The 16,651-nt window shown below is 34.4% G+C and overlaps 2 protein-coding genes and 1 long non-coding RNA gene across 6 annotated transcripts; 2 read left to right on the top strand and 1 right to left on the bottom strand.

The window, feature by feature from the left end:
- Nucleotides 1–4,486: 4,486 nt before the first annotated feature.
- LOC122047970 (reticulon-like protein B8) lies at nt 4,487–6,639 on the bottom strand. Of its 2 annotated transcripts, none has more exons than XM_042609523.1 (6): nt 6,429–6,639; nt 5,606–5,805; nt 5,327–5,507; nt 5,102–5,243; nt 4,961–5,030; nt 4,487–4,880 (listed from the first exon to the last, which is right to left on the bottom strand). In XM_042609523.1, exons 2-6 carry the CDS (start codon nt 5,781–5,783, stop codon nt 4,711–4,713), a joined length of 741 nt encoding a protein of 246 aa, XP_042465457.1. In that variant the 5' UTR covers nt 5,784–5,805; nt 6,429–6,639; the 3' UTR covers nt 4,487–4,710. The 2 variants fall into 2 exon arrangements, with proteins under 2 accessions (XP_042465457.1, XP_042465458.1); XM_042609524.1 differs by having other exon boundaries at nt 5,606–5,791.
- A 2,803-nt stretch (nt 6,640–9,442) lies between these two features.
- Nucleotides 9,443–12,646, top strand: LOC122047969 (zinc transport protein ZntB-like). 3 transcript variants are annotated; one of them, XM_042609522.1, is made up of 5 exons: nt 9,460–9,625; nt 9,768–10,528; nt 11,311–11,390; nt 11,562–11,826; nt 11,938–12,646. In XM_042609522.1, exons 2-5 carry the CDS (start codon nt 9,784–9,786, stop codon nt 12,201–12,203), a joined length of 1,356 nt encoding a protein of 451 aa, XP_042465456.1. In that variant the 5' UTR covers nt 9,460–9,625; nt 9,768–9,783; the 3' UTR covers nt 12,204–12,646. The 3 variants fall into 3 exon arrangements, with proteins under 3 accessions (XP_042465455.1, XP_042465456.1, XP_042465454.1); XM_042609520.1 differs by having other exon boundaries at nt 9,745–10,528; XM_042609521.1 differs by having other exon boundaries at nt 9,443–10,528.
- A 923-nt stretch (nt 12,647–13,569) lies between these two features.
- On the top strand, nt 13,570–16,363 carry LOC122047968. Its single transcript, XR_006130696.1, has 2 exons — nt 13,570–13,676; nt 16,071–16,363. It is a non-coding gene; the product is annotated as an uncharacterized LOC122047968 (long non-coding RNA).
- Nucleotides 16,364–16,651: the final 288 nt, after the last annotated feature.

The raw sequence follows: 16,651 nt of genomic DNA, 5'->3' as shown, positions 1-16,651 counted from the left end.
TAGTAAAAAGACACCCTGGTAGAGACCAGGGTTCCGACGCTCAAATGAAGCAGTGCACAATGACCGAGCGGAAGGAAACACCCCCCGGACGGCGCAAAGAATCAGGGCCGTCCGGACGACTTTCACCGCGTCCGGACTTTCACCGCCCGCCCGGTGGGCCGGGCTCCCCAGACAGGTGGTGGGTAAAAGATGGGAACATTTTCTGACAACCGTCAAGTCGTATGGCTATGCCATACGACTAGCCTGACAACGGGGGTCCTGCCGTCCCATCAAAGAACATTCTCTCACTGTAGCAGTATGGGATCAGGTAAGCTCTCTGACAAGTGCATACCGTGGTATGGGTTGCTGACACGTACACATCTCGATGGGCGTGCATCAATTCTTTCTCCGTCCTATATAAAGAGGCTATTACTTCGCCAAAGGTACGCATGATATAGATTTGGCAGCCACTTTCTCCATAGCCTACCTGACTTGAGCGTCGGAGGACCGTCGCCGGGAACCCCTCCCGGCCCGGTTTGTTGCAGGTTCGCCGGAGCACTCGAAGATCCAGCAGAGAGCGCCACGTGCCCAGCGTCCGCTGACTCTTGGTTCGGACAGGATCAGTAACAAACTTCTTCGATAAAGATTGAAGGTGAAGAAGCTCCTCACTGCAGTTGAAAGCTCAAAAGGAAATACAAAAGTTAAGAAGAAGTGTGTTTTTTTATTTCGAGCTTAAGCGCTATATTTATAGTTCACTAGTTGAAATTGATCGTTCGCTGACGTGACATCATATGGGCACTTGAAAGTAATCCGGGCGCCTAGAGTTGCCAAAACTCAATCCGCGTCGGCAATAGCTCTGCCAACAACTCTATTGACTCAGCACGATTTTGCGCGCCTAGAATCCATCCGTGCGCTTGGTCTTCAACTTGCTCTTATCCGCGGGCAGTAGTCGCGGAGACGTGGCAACCCATTTAGAGTCAGGTGCCTAGAATGATCATCTCAGAAGTTGACCATTCTTCATTTGGGTTGCTTGGGTGATGCTTCATACATCTGAAATTGAGCTCACCCAAACTCAACTTTGTCTTTCTCTTCAAGCAGATTTCCTCTCGGCTTCTCGTCCCTCAGATGCACTCTACACGTCCTTCTCACTCCACTAGTATACTCTTTTGTAGCTCCTCGTCCTTCGGATGTACTGAGCCCATCAACTCTCTTCCGGTGTCATCATTTTCATTTGCTGTGTTTTTTGCTCGACTTCTTGTGTTCCGAAGTTCCTATATACTTAGACACAAGACATGAAAACACATATGACCTAACTTAACTCTGTTGATCAACATTAAAACTAGTCTGGGGCACTTACAATCTATTTCTTTTTTATATGCATCAACCCGAGTTAAAGTTAAATAAACAAACAAGAAATTGTATATGAAAAACAATTATACAATCATCACATATATTTTGCAATAAAGTACAAACAAAAAGTTTGCAATCTCTCCCTCTTAACTTAACCCCCATAATTTTGGTATTAATTTCTCCCACTTTGATGATATTGAAAATATGAAAAAAAAATAACAAAGAAAATTTTGAAAAAAAATTATAGGGGATGTACATATGTGATGTAAGTCTATGTACTTTTACTGTAATTAATTTGAAACAAAATAAGGCTTTAGAATTAAAATTCAGATTTTTTTTTAAAAATAATTTGAAATTTATTTTTAACTTTTGAAAAATTCTAAAAATTTTGGTCAATGTTAAACATAATCAACCTGACAACAAAAACAAAATTTCATGAGAAAACTAAATTTTTTATAGTAAAAAAAATCTTTTCATGAATAGTTAATTTTGAAATTAAATCTTTAAAAATAGATTTCAACGTTAAAATTACTTGTTAATTTTCATGAACATTTAAAATATAATGATTTTGTGTAGAAAATCAAGTTTTTTAAAATGTAATCTTCTAATTTTTTTTAAAAAAAATCATTTTTCGATAAAAAAATTCATAAAAATTATGTAATAGTCAATTTTTTTTTAAAAAAAAAAATCCTGCTAACAGCTAACTTGTTTGTTTATCACAGAAAAAATTAAACAAAAAAAGATCCAATAAAAAGTTTACGAAAAATAATTTTTCAATGATGTTAATAATTCAAGTAAATTAATTTCTAGTAATTAAATCTCTAGCAATTAAAAAATTAATAGGTCAAAATAGATTTTGGAATCCAAAATAAATTCTTACCCACTGAATTTATCAAGTATTTTACCTATATTACTTTTTTTATACTGTTATAATTTAATTCCTATGGTTTCTAATATAGCAATTAAGCCCTCTGTAACATTTAAGTTCATTTATGGAACTTATGAATTTGAACATATAGAATAGTTGTGAGGTTTTAATGTTTTTATTTATTCTTACTTTTGCATTTTCATCTTTGATTTTATCAAATTATAGTAAGAAGCATGCATATTCTTTCTTCGAATTTATATTTTTGGTCCTTATTTTACATAGTGTTATAGACAATATTTTTAACGCTTCATATAATTTATCAGAAGGTAAGAGTCGTATCTCATTTATCTTGTCGGATTTGTCATCTGAGACTTCCTCTTTATTGATGCTCTCTTCTGAAGAACTTTCATCGTCTTCTATTTGGTGGCTGGTTTCAGTGCTAATCCGACAATCTCCTCGATATCGAACTCTTCTGAAGATGAATCGATATCCATTGTAGAGTCAGATTCTACTTCTTTTGATTTTTCGTAGAGTTCTTGAACCTTACCTTGGAGAGCTTTGCAAAAATTGTACGTGTTGATCCTGTCGAGTTCCTTAGGTGGTAGTACGCTCAAAAGGTGGAACTTGGCCTTACCTTTTGCAATAAATTCGTCACTCTGCTTCTTGTTCCAAAGGTGTTCTTCCTTTTCTTCTCCGTTCTTATCCTTTGGTGCTTCAAAACTATATTTAATTGTTAATAAAATATCAAAATTGGTTTTGAAAAATACCTCTATTCATCGCTTTCAAAGCGCAGACTCTCCCTTAAACTTTGGTCGGTGAATACTTGGTTCGGTCATTCTTCTTGTTACTTTAGTCTGCAGTTAGTCCTTCTAAGATGGTTGAACTCTGATACTACTTGTTAGGATCAGTGGGACGGCTAGAGGGAGATGAATAACCTACAAATAAGAAATTCCAATTCTCTTGTTTTCTACTTAGCAATGACACACTAGAAGTTAGTTATAAATAACATTAAATAAAAAGGGACTTGATATTTACTTGTTTTTCAACCGAGGAGGTAACTAATCCAAGGTAATATTTGTGCACTAGTAAACTCCAGAGGCGGAGAAGTCCTTTATAGTTGTTGAAAGCTCAAAAAGAAATACAAAACTTAAAAACAAGTGTGATTTTTCATTTCAAGCTGAAAGGCTCTATTTATAGCTCATTAGTCGAAACTGGCCGTTTATTAACGTGGCATCATATATGGGTGCCTGGAGTTAACGAAACTCTATCCGCGTCGGCAATGACTCTGCCAATGCCTCCGTTGACTCAGCGCGATTCCAAACACTTGGAATCGATCCGAGTGCCTGGTCTTCAACCTGCTCTCATCTGTTGGCAACAGTCGCAATGACATGGCAGTCCATTTATGGTCCTGGAATGGATCCAGGTGCATGGAATCTAGGCGCCTGGATTGAATCCAAGCTTCGATTGGTCAACTTGACCATTCTTTATTTCAGTCACTTGGGTGATGCCTTGGATTTGGATATCTATAATTGAGTTTACCCAAACTCAATTCCGTCTTTCTTCTCGAGCAAATTTCCTCCCGATTTTTCATCCCTCGAATGCACCATGCACGTCATTCTCGTTCTTCCGGTGTACTCTTCCTCAATTTCTCGTCCTCGGATGCACCGAGCTCGTCATCTCTCTTCCCATGTCATCCTTCTCGTTCGTTGCATCTTTCATTCGAATTCTTGTGTTTCTAAGTTTCCGCACACTTAGATACAAGACATCAAAATACACAAGGTCTAACTCAACTTGATTGATCAACATCAAAATTAACCTTGAATACTTATAGTCGGGTGTGATCAAGTTTAAGGAGTTCAGCGGAGCAGAGCTGAAGGAGCAGAGTGTGGCCGATTTGAAGGGGCTAGAACTCTATTAAGTTTGCCTCGAGGCATTGGGGGCGTGTCTTGACCTACCACGTCAGCAACTCAGTGCTCCATTCGACTTGCTTCAGGTGTATTGACCGATCTTCTTCTCTTTAATTTACAACTCAACTTACTCTTGACCGATCCAGTGATGCCCCGTGTAGGATACCTATCTCTGCCACATCTCTACCCTTTCACATTGCCAGTTTGTTTGTGTTTTCTAGACTTTTCATCCATCTGTGCCATATCCCATTGTATATCGACTCTTGAGCATTGAGCTCTACATTTTTATTGCACTTGTGTTGAATACTCGTAATCGAGTCAGAGTAACATGGACAAAAAGGTGTGTTCTTACTTAGCAAATCTGAAATAGTCGAGAGAAACATGATTGCTAATGATACATCATCATTCACTTAGAATCGAACACACACAAACACAAATACTAGTTGACAATGTGAAGCCAAAATGGAGGTGGATTTGTTAACATAGCAATTTGAATTGTTCATATGGCTTCACAAATGCATTTCCAATGCCGTTCAAATTCATTCGGTCAGAGGTTTTTGATTTTATTCGACAACATTACATCATACCGATCACAGACTCTCCGATCTAATCACCCTTCTTTGATTTGAGGTTTCCCCTGGAAAGTTTGCTCAGCACACTCACATCCACTTTGCTGTATCGGTCCTGGACTTGTCCAAGGAGCTTATACAAGAACTCGTCGATTTCGTCTTCATATTTCTCATACACAACTGGCAGTGTGTGAGCACAAACAAATCCTGCACATAGCAGATTTGACGAAATTCGGTAACGAGTCTATAGTCGTATAATCCTCACTGAAATCGAAAAAAAATCTCACCAACGTAAATAACAGTTAGGAAATTGCACCAAGTTCCTACGATAGCAGCCGCCCACAAACTTGCTGCAACCTGAAATGGAATCCATATCGTTTGGTTCATTCTACAGTCTGAAGCGTAATGAACATCGATAAAGAACATACCACTAGGAACTGTCTCAAGTTTCTTTCACAAGCAACATCTTGAATGTAGTTCAGAAATTGATTGATTTGGGCACCAAGTGAAGTAGCAACATTAACAAATACATCTTGAGGAATAGCAACTCTAGGAACTTGAGTCGTCGATCTGCAAGAAGTGAAATTTCAGCTATCAATAAACTTGAACAAGCATGTTTTGATCAAAAGATTGCAGTGAGCTAGATTTAGTACCTGTTCAACACGACGGAGATATTAGACCAACCAAACTGAACGAGCATTATGACAAAGAGAGCGAATGCTAAGAACGTCAAGAAATGGTAGTTCAGCCATTCGAAGAGAACCCAAATGGCTGTGGCACAGGTCAAGACACTAGACGAGATCTTCTTGTTCCTCCATAGCAGCAAATCAGCAGCTACAAGTTCAAAAACTCATATTTAGTTCACATTTGTCTCGGTAAGGATATACATCCCCGAAAATTAGCAAAGGGGTTATGGATACAATGTGGCATACATTGCCCACCACCAAAGATCCTATGGATAGTTTTCTGGCGACCGAACAGCTTTTTCACTCTGGCAGAAGTCCTGTTCTGCTCTTCAGGATTCGAGGTTTGATGTTGGATTGTGTCGGTAACTGTTTCAACGATGTTGTGGATAAGGTTTTCAGCAACATTCTCCATGTTTTTAGACATTTTGTTTCCTGTTCCAACAATGCTGTTGACAAGGTTCTCAATTGAGTCTTTAAGCAACAAGATAAATCAATAGAGAGACGTTTCAAAACAAGTTTTAACTCGATATAATCTGAAAACGGGTGTCAATAGGGTTTAAAGCTTATCATTCCACCCACCGACCAACACGTGAAGGATTAGGGTTCCACAACGAAACCGACCGTGTTGCTAACATGCAGTTTTCATTCAAGAATACAGTTTTTAGCTCCTTTGAGATGTGATTTAAATGATAAAATAAAGGAACAAAATAGTTTATTCAAGGCTACAACCTACTAACTTTAAACTAATCCACATTAAAGCAGATCTATTCCACATTCCTATTTTAATCCTTTGGTCTGATCCAAGAACATGATCAGACAGACAAGCTCTTGTTCTTGGCATCACACAAGAAACCAACACTGTCAGAAACCATTTCTAGACATAAACACAAATCTTTCAACTCCCTGAAGCAGTTTCATACAAATTTTTACCCTCAAAACAACAACAAAAATATGAAGAAGAACTTCCAACCAAAGAAAACATAAGTGACCTGAAGTATTATCTGAATCCACCACAGGAGTAAAAAGCTCAAAAAAAAGGGGGGAAAAAAGAAGAGAAAAGCAAACTCACCAGCAGCAGGAGGAGCAGCAGCAGCAGGAGGAGAAGGTAAATTTGGAGAGATTGAGTGATAAAGGTGAGGTTGCAGGGCAGGTTGGAAGAGAAGGTATCAGCTGCTTACCAATAAACACAGGCAGATGAAACCACAAACCGGAGCAGTGGTCGGTGGAATTGTGATGCTTTGTTCTTGGTGCCCACTGATTCAATAAATCAGTATTGGGAAATATGTGGTTGCTAGTTGTCCTTATTCCTGATATTTTTCATTTTCTTTAATGCATTTAATGCTGTAAATATGGCAGGGTCTGAAACTGCATTCCGGTTAATTGTCTGTTGAGCTCAGCAGGTGTTTTTGCCGGCACGCAGTTGAAAGCCCTGGTCAAGCTCAGAATCTTTATGCTCATGGCAGAGATTTTAAGTATTTTTCCCCCTTTTCTTTGTGGTTTTTCTTGATTATGAAAAAACTAGCGTAAAAGTCTCGTGACACTTTTTTTTTTTTTTGCAAAAACATAAATGAAAAAAATATTCTATCAAATATTTTAGATTTCTAATATCCTTTATTTCCGCAATGTTATGAGGGTGATCTTAACACTGAACTTATAAATCCAATTTTATTATGGGAACTATAATATTATATCATTGTCACATAAGAATAAAAAATTCTATAATTTTTATAAACCACTTTCTATAATCATAAACCCAAAAATAACTTTATATTGGGTCCCATCGTTTCATTATCTATCTTTTCTATATAGTATCTTTATATTAATAATATACATATTAATTAATTTATTAATAATAAAATCAATGAAAAAAAACTTAAGTGACCCACATCGACTATACGTGGGACCCATGTCCATAAATCCTTGGGTTCCACAAATTATTTTTCATTTTTACATAATCTTTAAGTTCATGGGTTTATAAAACCTATACTATTTGCAATGCATTAGTAGTTAAGAAAGTATTAAGTAGTTACTATAATATTATTTCTATTTTAAATACTTGATATTTAATAGATTTTTTAATGGTTTTAAAATAATTCTTATAAAATTTATATAATTTGAAAAGAACATTTTGATATAATAATATTCAAAGTTAAAAATTTTAAATTTTAAATTTAGAGTTTAGTTATAATAATAATTATCAGTAACTATTACAATTTGTAACAACTATTTGATAATTATTCCAACTTAAAAAATCATTCATTTCATTTTAATTTTTCTTTTAAACAAATTAATCTACAAAAGGTCTAAATTAAAATGGACATGATTGAGGAATTAAATAAGTTCAATCATATATGACAAGAGAATATGTAAAAGTTAATTAATAAATGTCATCTTTATAAGCATGTATGTAAATATTAATATTTTAATATAAAAGATGGAGGTAGACTTAGTTTACTTGGGGAGAGAAAAGAGAGAGGAGAGCGGAGGAACAAAAGTGTTGTATTTCTCATTATAAATTGTGAAAGGATGAATATTTCATTAATTCAGTTAATTTAATATTAATTTTATATAAATTATTATTATTATTTTAAAATAAATTTGATTAATTCGATATTAATCGATATGATCTATTTTTAATTTAATTCGGTTAATTCGATTTTAATAAAGCTTTAATTTGTTTCAATTAGATAACATTAAATCAGTTTTGATTAATTTATATATTAAATTAACCAAATGCTCCTCTATTTATTTGTCTATAAATATTATTATTTATAATTGCTTTAAAATTTTTAATAATTATTTTCCTTTTTCAACCGTATTAAAAAAAAGATAAGATTGGGCATGTCCAATCGCGTATGATTTTTGTTAAATGGTTGCTCCTTATTTTTCTCTATATTTGATTAATTGCCGATTTTTTTTTTCTTTATACTAGCGATGGTGTTGTGTGAATTAGGACCATTATATCAAACGATGTAATGCAGGAAGGAAGAGATGTGAGAAAATAATAATTTAAAATTTAGAGTTTAGCTATAATAGTAATTATTAAAATTTGTAACAACTATTCCATAATTATTCCAACTTTAAAAAAATCATCTATTTCACTTTAATTTTTCTTTTAAACAAATTAATCTACAGAAGGCCTAAACTGCATGATTGAGGAATTAAATAAGTTCAATCATACATGAGAATATAATATGTAAAATCTAATTAATACAGGTCATCTTGATAAGCATGTATGTAAATATTAATATTTTAATATAAAAGATGGAAGTAGACTTAGTTTACTTGGGGAGAGAAAAGAGAGAGGAGAGTAACAAAACTAATGTATTTCCCATTATAAAAAGAAATGATAAATATATTTATTCGCTTGTTTTCCACATGATTTTATTTCTAAGGAATATTCAATTAATTTAATATTAATTTTATATAAATTATTATTATTTTTTAAATAAATTTGATTAATCTGGTATTAATTAATATGACCTATCATGTAATAGTACAATGTTAGAATGATACTCAAGAATTCCAGTAGTAAGCTACTGTAATAGATTCTTTCTTATATAAAATTAATTTAATATCATACTTGATTTTAGTCAAAAAATTAAGAAAAATATATTTTATAATATCGTCAGCTTAAGATATTTATAAAAGTTTCTCTTCGTAGTATTACCAATTCTAAGATATAAGATTACATAGAACTCTAAATTTATAATTGATTAATAAGAAATATTTTCAATAATAATCGAAGTTGAGTCTTAAATTTTAGATCATTGATTAATGTATCTGTAAAAATTTCTAATAAATTTTAAAATTATTTTTAATATAAATAGTAAAAATGATATTTAGATGGTAAAGGAGGATATTCGCGATGAAATAGTAAAATAATAAGATTTATTAAAAAAAAATTCTTTTGCTAAACTAACTTCAATATTTGACTAAAAATTATCTTTGTAATTTCATTTTTAAAAAAAGATATTGAATATTAAAAGTATTTTTAAATTATTGTAAAAGAATATATTTTTTAAAAATATTTATAAATAGAATCCATTTATTATAATTATTCCTAATTTAGTCGGCGTAACGTTGGAGGAAGGCAGGAAGCATCGCAGAAGGTGCCGATTACGACGACCTTTCGAACCTTTATCTCGCCATTTCTCTCTCCGCGTCTTCCTGGATCTCCTAGGCATCAACGTCCAAGGCCCCTGTCGCCTTCGACGAGCGAGTTCCTCGACCAACCTGATTGGCGTGTTTTTCGCCTAAAACGAGGTGGATGTTCATCTAAAAAGTTCAATCTTTTCTTGTTTATTATTCCGAGATTTCGTTTTGATTGCGATAGTTTCCGCATTCCCTCAATCTGGTTTTCTTGGTTGGTTTTCTGCTCAAAGATTGGATCTTTATGGCTCTTTAGCGCCGGTGTTACTGCGATGGAGCTCGTTGCTGACGACGCGATGGCGGAGGGGGAAGATGTGGAGGCGGAACCCTCCTTGGAGCCACTCGTGAGCGAGCCTCGGCACTTCCCCCATTTCCCCGGCGCGGTGCGGCAAAAAGCCTATCTTTTCGATGGATTGGGCAGCTACTTCAACAAGGAATGGGATTTGAAGGAAGGCCATGGGCGAGAGTTCTGTTGGTATCAGTTGGAACTCCCAAAGGGGAACCAGAAGTTGGCTGTCTCTGCACAGTATCTCATCGATGTTCTATGCCCCCCGTTGAAGCTCCAAGACATTTTAACTCTAATCAGCAACGGTCCCTTCTGCGGATACGTTGACGGTGCTCTCGTCTTCCGAGTGAATTCTCCCGGTCCAGCGGCGAGTAGTTTCACAATGAGGCTGGCTGTCAGGGTCACTGAGAACTCTGTCATAACGGTGAGCCTCGGACGGGTTCCAAGATTGGGCTTTTCGCCCACCGGGCAGTCGCTTCTGTCGGAGATCCCGAGTGTGGAAGGCCCAGGTTTAGCAAGAAAAGAGGATGGACGCAGCGGCATTGTCATTCGGGAGCATGTTCTTGAATTTTTGTTGACAATGAACCACTCAGAAGAGGCAGATAATCCGGTTCCTCACAGAGTTTCTAACCTTGTTGTGCACATTATCGACACGCATGTCGACCATGTCCAAGACATCGTGACGAAGCTTGAGATGGAATTGGATTCAGTGGAGCTAGAACTAGACAAGGGTAATTGCTTCTTCTTTTTAATTTTTAGAAGATCATCATCGATATACTTGTAGGACAATGTAATCATTGATGCGGAAGGTCAAAACGAGGGATCGAAAGCTTAGCTTTACAAAGTTTCCTCAATTTTTTTTGCTAATTGATGGGAACACAAATAGAATAAACTCTAAGCTTGAATTGCAGAGACACAAATAGAATAAATCTAGATATACCAAGACTTTGATCATGTCACCATATTGTATATGATAAAATTCAGAGCTACTACAGAGGAAATGGCCCGTTTCTTATATATATGCATGGAACTCTAACCATATTAGTCAAATACTGTTTCGATTGGTTGAGAAGAATCCTAGTAATTTTGAAACAAAATTTAAGAAGTTCAAAAAGCTAGGAAAGTAATGCAATTATCAACATAATAGTGTTATGAGATGGAATTGAGATCTAAGAGGATATAGAGATAATGAGGGGGTTGTTTTTCCCTTATCAAATGCTTTATTTTATCCACCAAAAGTGCTATATCATGTATGAATACAAACACAGCAAACTGATTGCATTCACCTGGTTAATTTCCCATGTAATGTCATTGTCGGACTATTTAGTAGTGGCTTTGCAACCTATAAGCGATGAGTTAATTGTTTCTGATTCTTGGGTTCAAATATTCAATTTAACCAATATTTTTTCATGGTGTTTGGATGCTTACACCACATAGTTTAACAATTTTGTATATCTTTGCTATATGCCAGATATATTTCCTAGAGACTTCTGAATAATCACTTTTAGTGCAGGTGGCTCTGCATTGAAGAAGCAAATGTTGGACGATCGAAGATTTCCCAAAATGCATTTGAACATACAGCGCCTACTACAAGTATGTTTGTTATTATCTTGATGTATCCTAAGTTGCTATTTGATATTGTCAATATTTTTCTCTACCTACTTAGCTAACCAATTGGATGACACAGATGTTTCATATTTACACGAAATTAATCTCTTGTACTGCTTTAGTTAAGTGTTCTTTCCGGATCGTGCTATAATCCAGGTCGTATCACATGGTGAACAAGTATTTCCGCGTGTGAAGGAAAAATGTTCAACCAAAAGCTGGTTTGCAAATGAAGATATTGTCGCGCTTGAAGAACTAATAGGACGTCTAAGGAGGTTAAAAGAGAATTTGGGATTTATAGTAAATCGGGTCACTGCAATTCAAGCTGGTCTCGATAGCTGGCAGTCTGAACAAATAAATCGGAAGCTATATTATCTTTCCTTCCTTTCTATGATCTTTCTTCCTTTATCTATAGTGACAGGAAGTAAGTCCTCTTTCTCCTACTGAAGATCTTTTAATTGTCGTATGGCAAGTATGAAGATCTTTTAATTGTCGTATGGCAATGCTAATGCGATGCCTTTGGTTCATTTTACAGTATTCGGAATGAACGTTGGTGGTGTGCCATGGACAGCCCAGAAATATCCCGGGCTGGAAGATGGATTTCGGAATGTCTTGATCCTCTGTGGCTCGATTGTGCTTCTGATTCTAATCGTCGTTTCTTTTCCTTTGCTTTACGCGAGGATAACTTCTTGGCAAAGGCGGCATGCCATGAGGAGGAGTTGGTCGATAAATAGGAAGTCGTTCTTGAGTCGGACATTTTCACGCAGCGGGCTACAAGACAGAGGTTATATGCCCATATGAAAGTTCATATGTCTAGGAGTTTCAAGGAAGAAGGTTACATCACCACGAGATTCAAGTTTCTGAATACGATCCATGCCGACTGCCCCTAGTCTTTCAAGTCCTTTTTTGTCAGTTTCACTGGATAGAACAACGATATCATCAGAAGGCTATTGGATCAGGGCACGGTACATCCACGACATTCCTAAACCATTTCAGTTCTACTTTCTAGCACATTCTTAGTACTGACAAATGAAAGCAGGAAATCTAATTCCAGAGATTTTCAGTATTGAATTTGTTATGTATCTAGAGTAGAGAAAAACATTTTTATTTGTCATCTTTTTGTGTGGGAGCAATGAGATCAATCCCATTCATTTGTTGTAATGAGAGTGTTCTTTGTTTTTTTGAATATGATGATGTAACCATTTTTTATAGAGGAATTTATCTATTTTATTTACTCGATTGAACTGACCGGTTCATTCACTTCTAGTCGATTGAATTTACTGGTTCAGCGAATTTACTGGTTCAGCTCACTCTTAGTCTGTCGAATTAATTGATTTAGTTTTATTCCAGAAATATTGGCTGAATAAGTTGATTTTTTTTTCAGTTACGGTGCGATGGTAGGAGGTAGGATGAACTTTTTAGACAATAAAAGTATATTTAGTTGCGATGGTAGGAGGTAGGATGAACTTCTTAGATAATAAAAGTATATTTAGTTGAGGGTTATATTTGATAATTTTGATTATCTATCTAATATTATCGTTTAGTTTAGATAATCGATGATAAATATATATCAATTTTGAAAAAGTAAGTTTTTTTTTTAATTTCAGAAATAACAAAATTTTTAACTAAAAATATTCCTAAAATTTTTTAATAACAAAAATTTTATTTAAATAATAAAAATTAAATAAAAATAAAAATAAAAATATGTGATATTTTACAACACATAAAGTAAAAAAAAATAGTTCAATTGATTTTGTAATAAAAGATAATATAGTAAAATATTAAATTAAATTATACATTAAATATTGATTTTGTAATAAAAAATAATACAGTAAAATATTAAATTAAATTATACATTAAATATTGAATCAAATAATATTAAATTATATTTTATTCTTCATAATTTTAATTATATTATTATATAATCATATAATCAAAATTATATACCATAACTTAAACCAAATACAAATTCAAATCTCAACCAGGTCATCTTATACATAACGAGTTTGAAAAAGATCACCTCCCGTTATATTATACGTAAGTTGGATACTGGATTACAAAAAATTGATCCCAATTTTTACAAGGCCGGCAAAAAATGGTTGGGCCGAAGCCCATTATTAACCCAAATTCACTAATTTATCTGATTAGGGTTATCCGTGAGCTATATAAAGAACCATTGAATGGTAAGACCCTTGACGGATCAGAAGCAGCCGATCGCCGCGAGAGGGGATACGTTAGGGGTTGGACGACGCTGACGTAGCGATGAGGGCAAAGGTGAGAGCTTTTGACATCAAGGCTTAATTCTCCTTCATCCCTTTGCAATAGATTCCTTTGCGTTTATGGTGTTAATTGGGTTAAGAAGGCCTTTCGTTTCCTAGTTTCTTTCATCTGTGTCTAGCGATTCCATGTAGGAGACGACTTGACGCAGATGAACTTTTTTTTTTCTTTTTCATATTTCTGTTACCTACAAACATGATTTTTCTAGGATTGATCCTTTTTAACACTCCATCGCCCCTTCCACTAGAATTCTTTGGATGGATCCTTTTTACACATGAATTATGTTCAAAAAGTTTTTTTTTCTCGTTTGTTTCATATGAAAATGTGATCTTTGGCTAGTGATAACGTCTAAGGCTTAAAGTTGACAAAATGGTGGAGTATTAACTCAGTTTTTATATTTCTGTTATCTATGAACAAGTTTATATATATATATATATATATATATATATATATATATATATATATATATTGGATTAATCATTTTCAAAGCTATTTGTGTATCATAGATTTTTCTGTTTGTTTCAAGTTTCTTCTTGTGTTTGTTTTCTTGTATAATCAATTGAAATGTATGTTAATTGTTGTTAGTTTCTAATTGTGCAATGATTTAAAAAAGGTCAACTTGAAAGCATAAATATTTATTCTGTGTTTTTGAGGGAGGGAACAATAGTGTTATATAATAGAGAAAAAGTGAATTGCATCATCTTAGATATTGCATTTACCTTATTCACTTAATCCTCCTAAACCCTAAACCCTAAGACACAGTACTGTGGTGCATGTTGTTTGCAGATGATATTGTTTTAGTAGATGAAATACGTGAAGAAATAAATATTAAATTATAATCTTTGCAAGTTTTAGGCTTAGTAGAATAAAATCAGAATATATGAAATTTAAGTTTAGCAATATTAGACGTAATGAGACAATTGTTAAGATAGGAGATAAGGAGTTGTTTGAAATTGAGAGTTTTAATATTTAGGATAATTTTTGCAAAATGATGGAGGGATTAAGTGAGATGTTTTACATAGAATACAAGTAGAATGATTGAAATGGAGGAGAGCGTCGGGTGTTTTATGTGATCGTAAAGTATCTCTAAAAGATTATGATTCAAGCACATAAGTAGAAGATGAAAGTTGATATTAAAGTGGATGTGTTGACATATGAGGATGGATAAAATAAGAAATGAGAGTATTAGTAAGAAATTTGGAGTTACATTTATTGAGGAAAAATTTTGAGAACACGTTTAAGATGGTACGAGCATATATTAGACGATCAATAAATGCTTTAATTAGACGATGTGAAACTATGACAAATATACATATCAAACAAGGAAGAACAAAAAGGACTTTGTTAGATACAATAAAGCAAGATAAAATTTATTTAAGTATAGATGATGATATAGTAGGAGATAGAGTTCAATAATGTAAAAGGATCCATATAGCTGATCCTACCTAGTAGGATAAGACTTGATTGTTGTATTTTATCCTCTTTTGCATACTAAGAAATCACTTGCACTCTCCTCAATCATGGTGCTTAATTTTGACAGTTCAAAATTGCAATGTTTTTTTCTTCATGTTTTTCTAAGATCTGTAAGTATGGATACTTAGTTGTCTGAATACTAAGCAATCACTTCGATGGTGCTTCATTTTGACAGTTTATTGAAGTAGCAGTACCCTTCTATTTCTGATATGTTATCAGTATTTGGTGTTCTCTAACTTCATAAGCATATACTTAAATATGCCAACACCAAGTTCTTTTTGCATGCTAAGAAATCACTTGCACTCTCCTGGAGGTGGTGCTTCCAAACAGTTTTTATTGGAGTGTACTAATGTTCTATTTCTGAAATGCACATCATAGTTTTTCATGATTCTTTAAGCTTTGTAGGGGTTGAGTACTTGATTCATCAAACCCCAAAGTTGCAATTCCTCAGGTCGTCCAATTGAAATGTATTGTTGTTTCAATCGTTCTGATTGGTCTCCAATCCCCAATTTAACTGAAGCTTAGATTTGAAATCTTGTTCCATTCTGAGATTTTAGTGTTTGACCGGAATAAGATATGTCTGTGGTGCTGATGATGTATCAAGGAGGTGTCGATCATCATTGATCATTAGGAGGAATCAAAGAGGGAAGAAGAGGATAAACAGTGAAGGAGCTTCAAGCACTATCTCATTGACAACTCTAGTTTGTGGAAACCTTAATGAAGTGTTACTTCTTTGAGATAACCCTCATCTTGTCTGGTTTTCAAAAGACCAATTTTCTTCTTGTTTTCTCTTTTATCAGTTTTACTCGTCTTCTTAATCAGCTAACCCCCTAAAATGCCACCTCGAGCGTCAATCAACTGACTGTTTCTTCCATACTTTTGGATTACTTGCACTTAAACTTGGCCTTCTTTGTGCAGTGGAAGAAGAAGCGGATGAGGAGGCTGAAGAGGAAACGCAGAAAGATGAGGCAGAGATCCAAGTAGATCCTCAACAACAAGAACAACCTATCTTGCTCTTCATTCTCATTGGTGTCATTGGGTCTTTGATCCATCTCCAACTGATGGAGAAAGCAAGAATAATTATGCCACTCGTTTCTTTTCCTGCTTCATGACAATGTTTTGGTTTCAGACTCTAAAATTATTTTATCATTCTGTAACTCCTGCAAATTATCAAGCAACCTTTCTTCTGAAGCTCTAGTTCATTTCTTCAACTACTTTTGCATCTGAGTTAAGTATAAGATTTTTTGTTTACCAGTTTGTTCTTAAAGACTGTCAAGTAAATTAATGATAGGAGATTAATTGAGAAAGATTTTGCTTGATATCGTCCAGTAGAAAGTGGAATAAAATAAACCTTGTGGAAAACAAAATTCGATAACTAGATTTTTCACAAAAGCTAAGCAATCACACAAATAGAGGAAATGTTACATATCTTTTAAATGCATTTGTATATAAAATTATATGGACAAAAATTAAAAGGTTGTCTTTTTTATTCGAATCGT

Source organism: Zingiber officinale, chromosome 2B, assembly GCF_018446385.1.
Source record: "Zingiber officinale cultivar Zhangliang chromosome 2B, Zo_v1.1, whole genome shotgun sequence".
NCBI lineage: Eukaryota > Viridiplantae > Streptophyta > Magnoliopsida > Zingiberales > Zingiberaceae > Zingiber > Zingiber officinale.
This window is presented reverse-complemented; position numbering and strand designations above follow the sequence as displayed.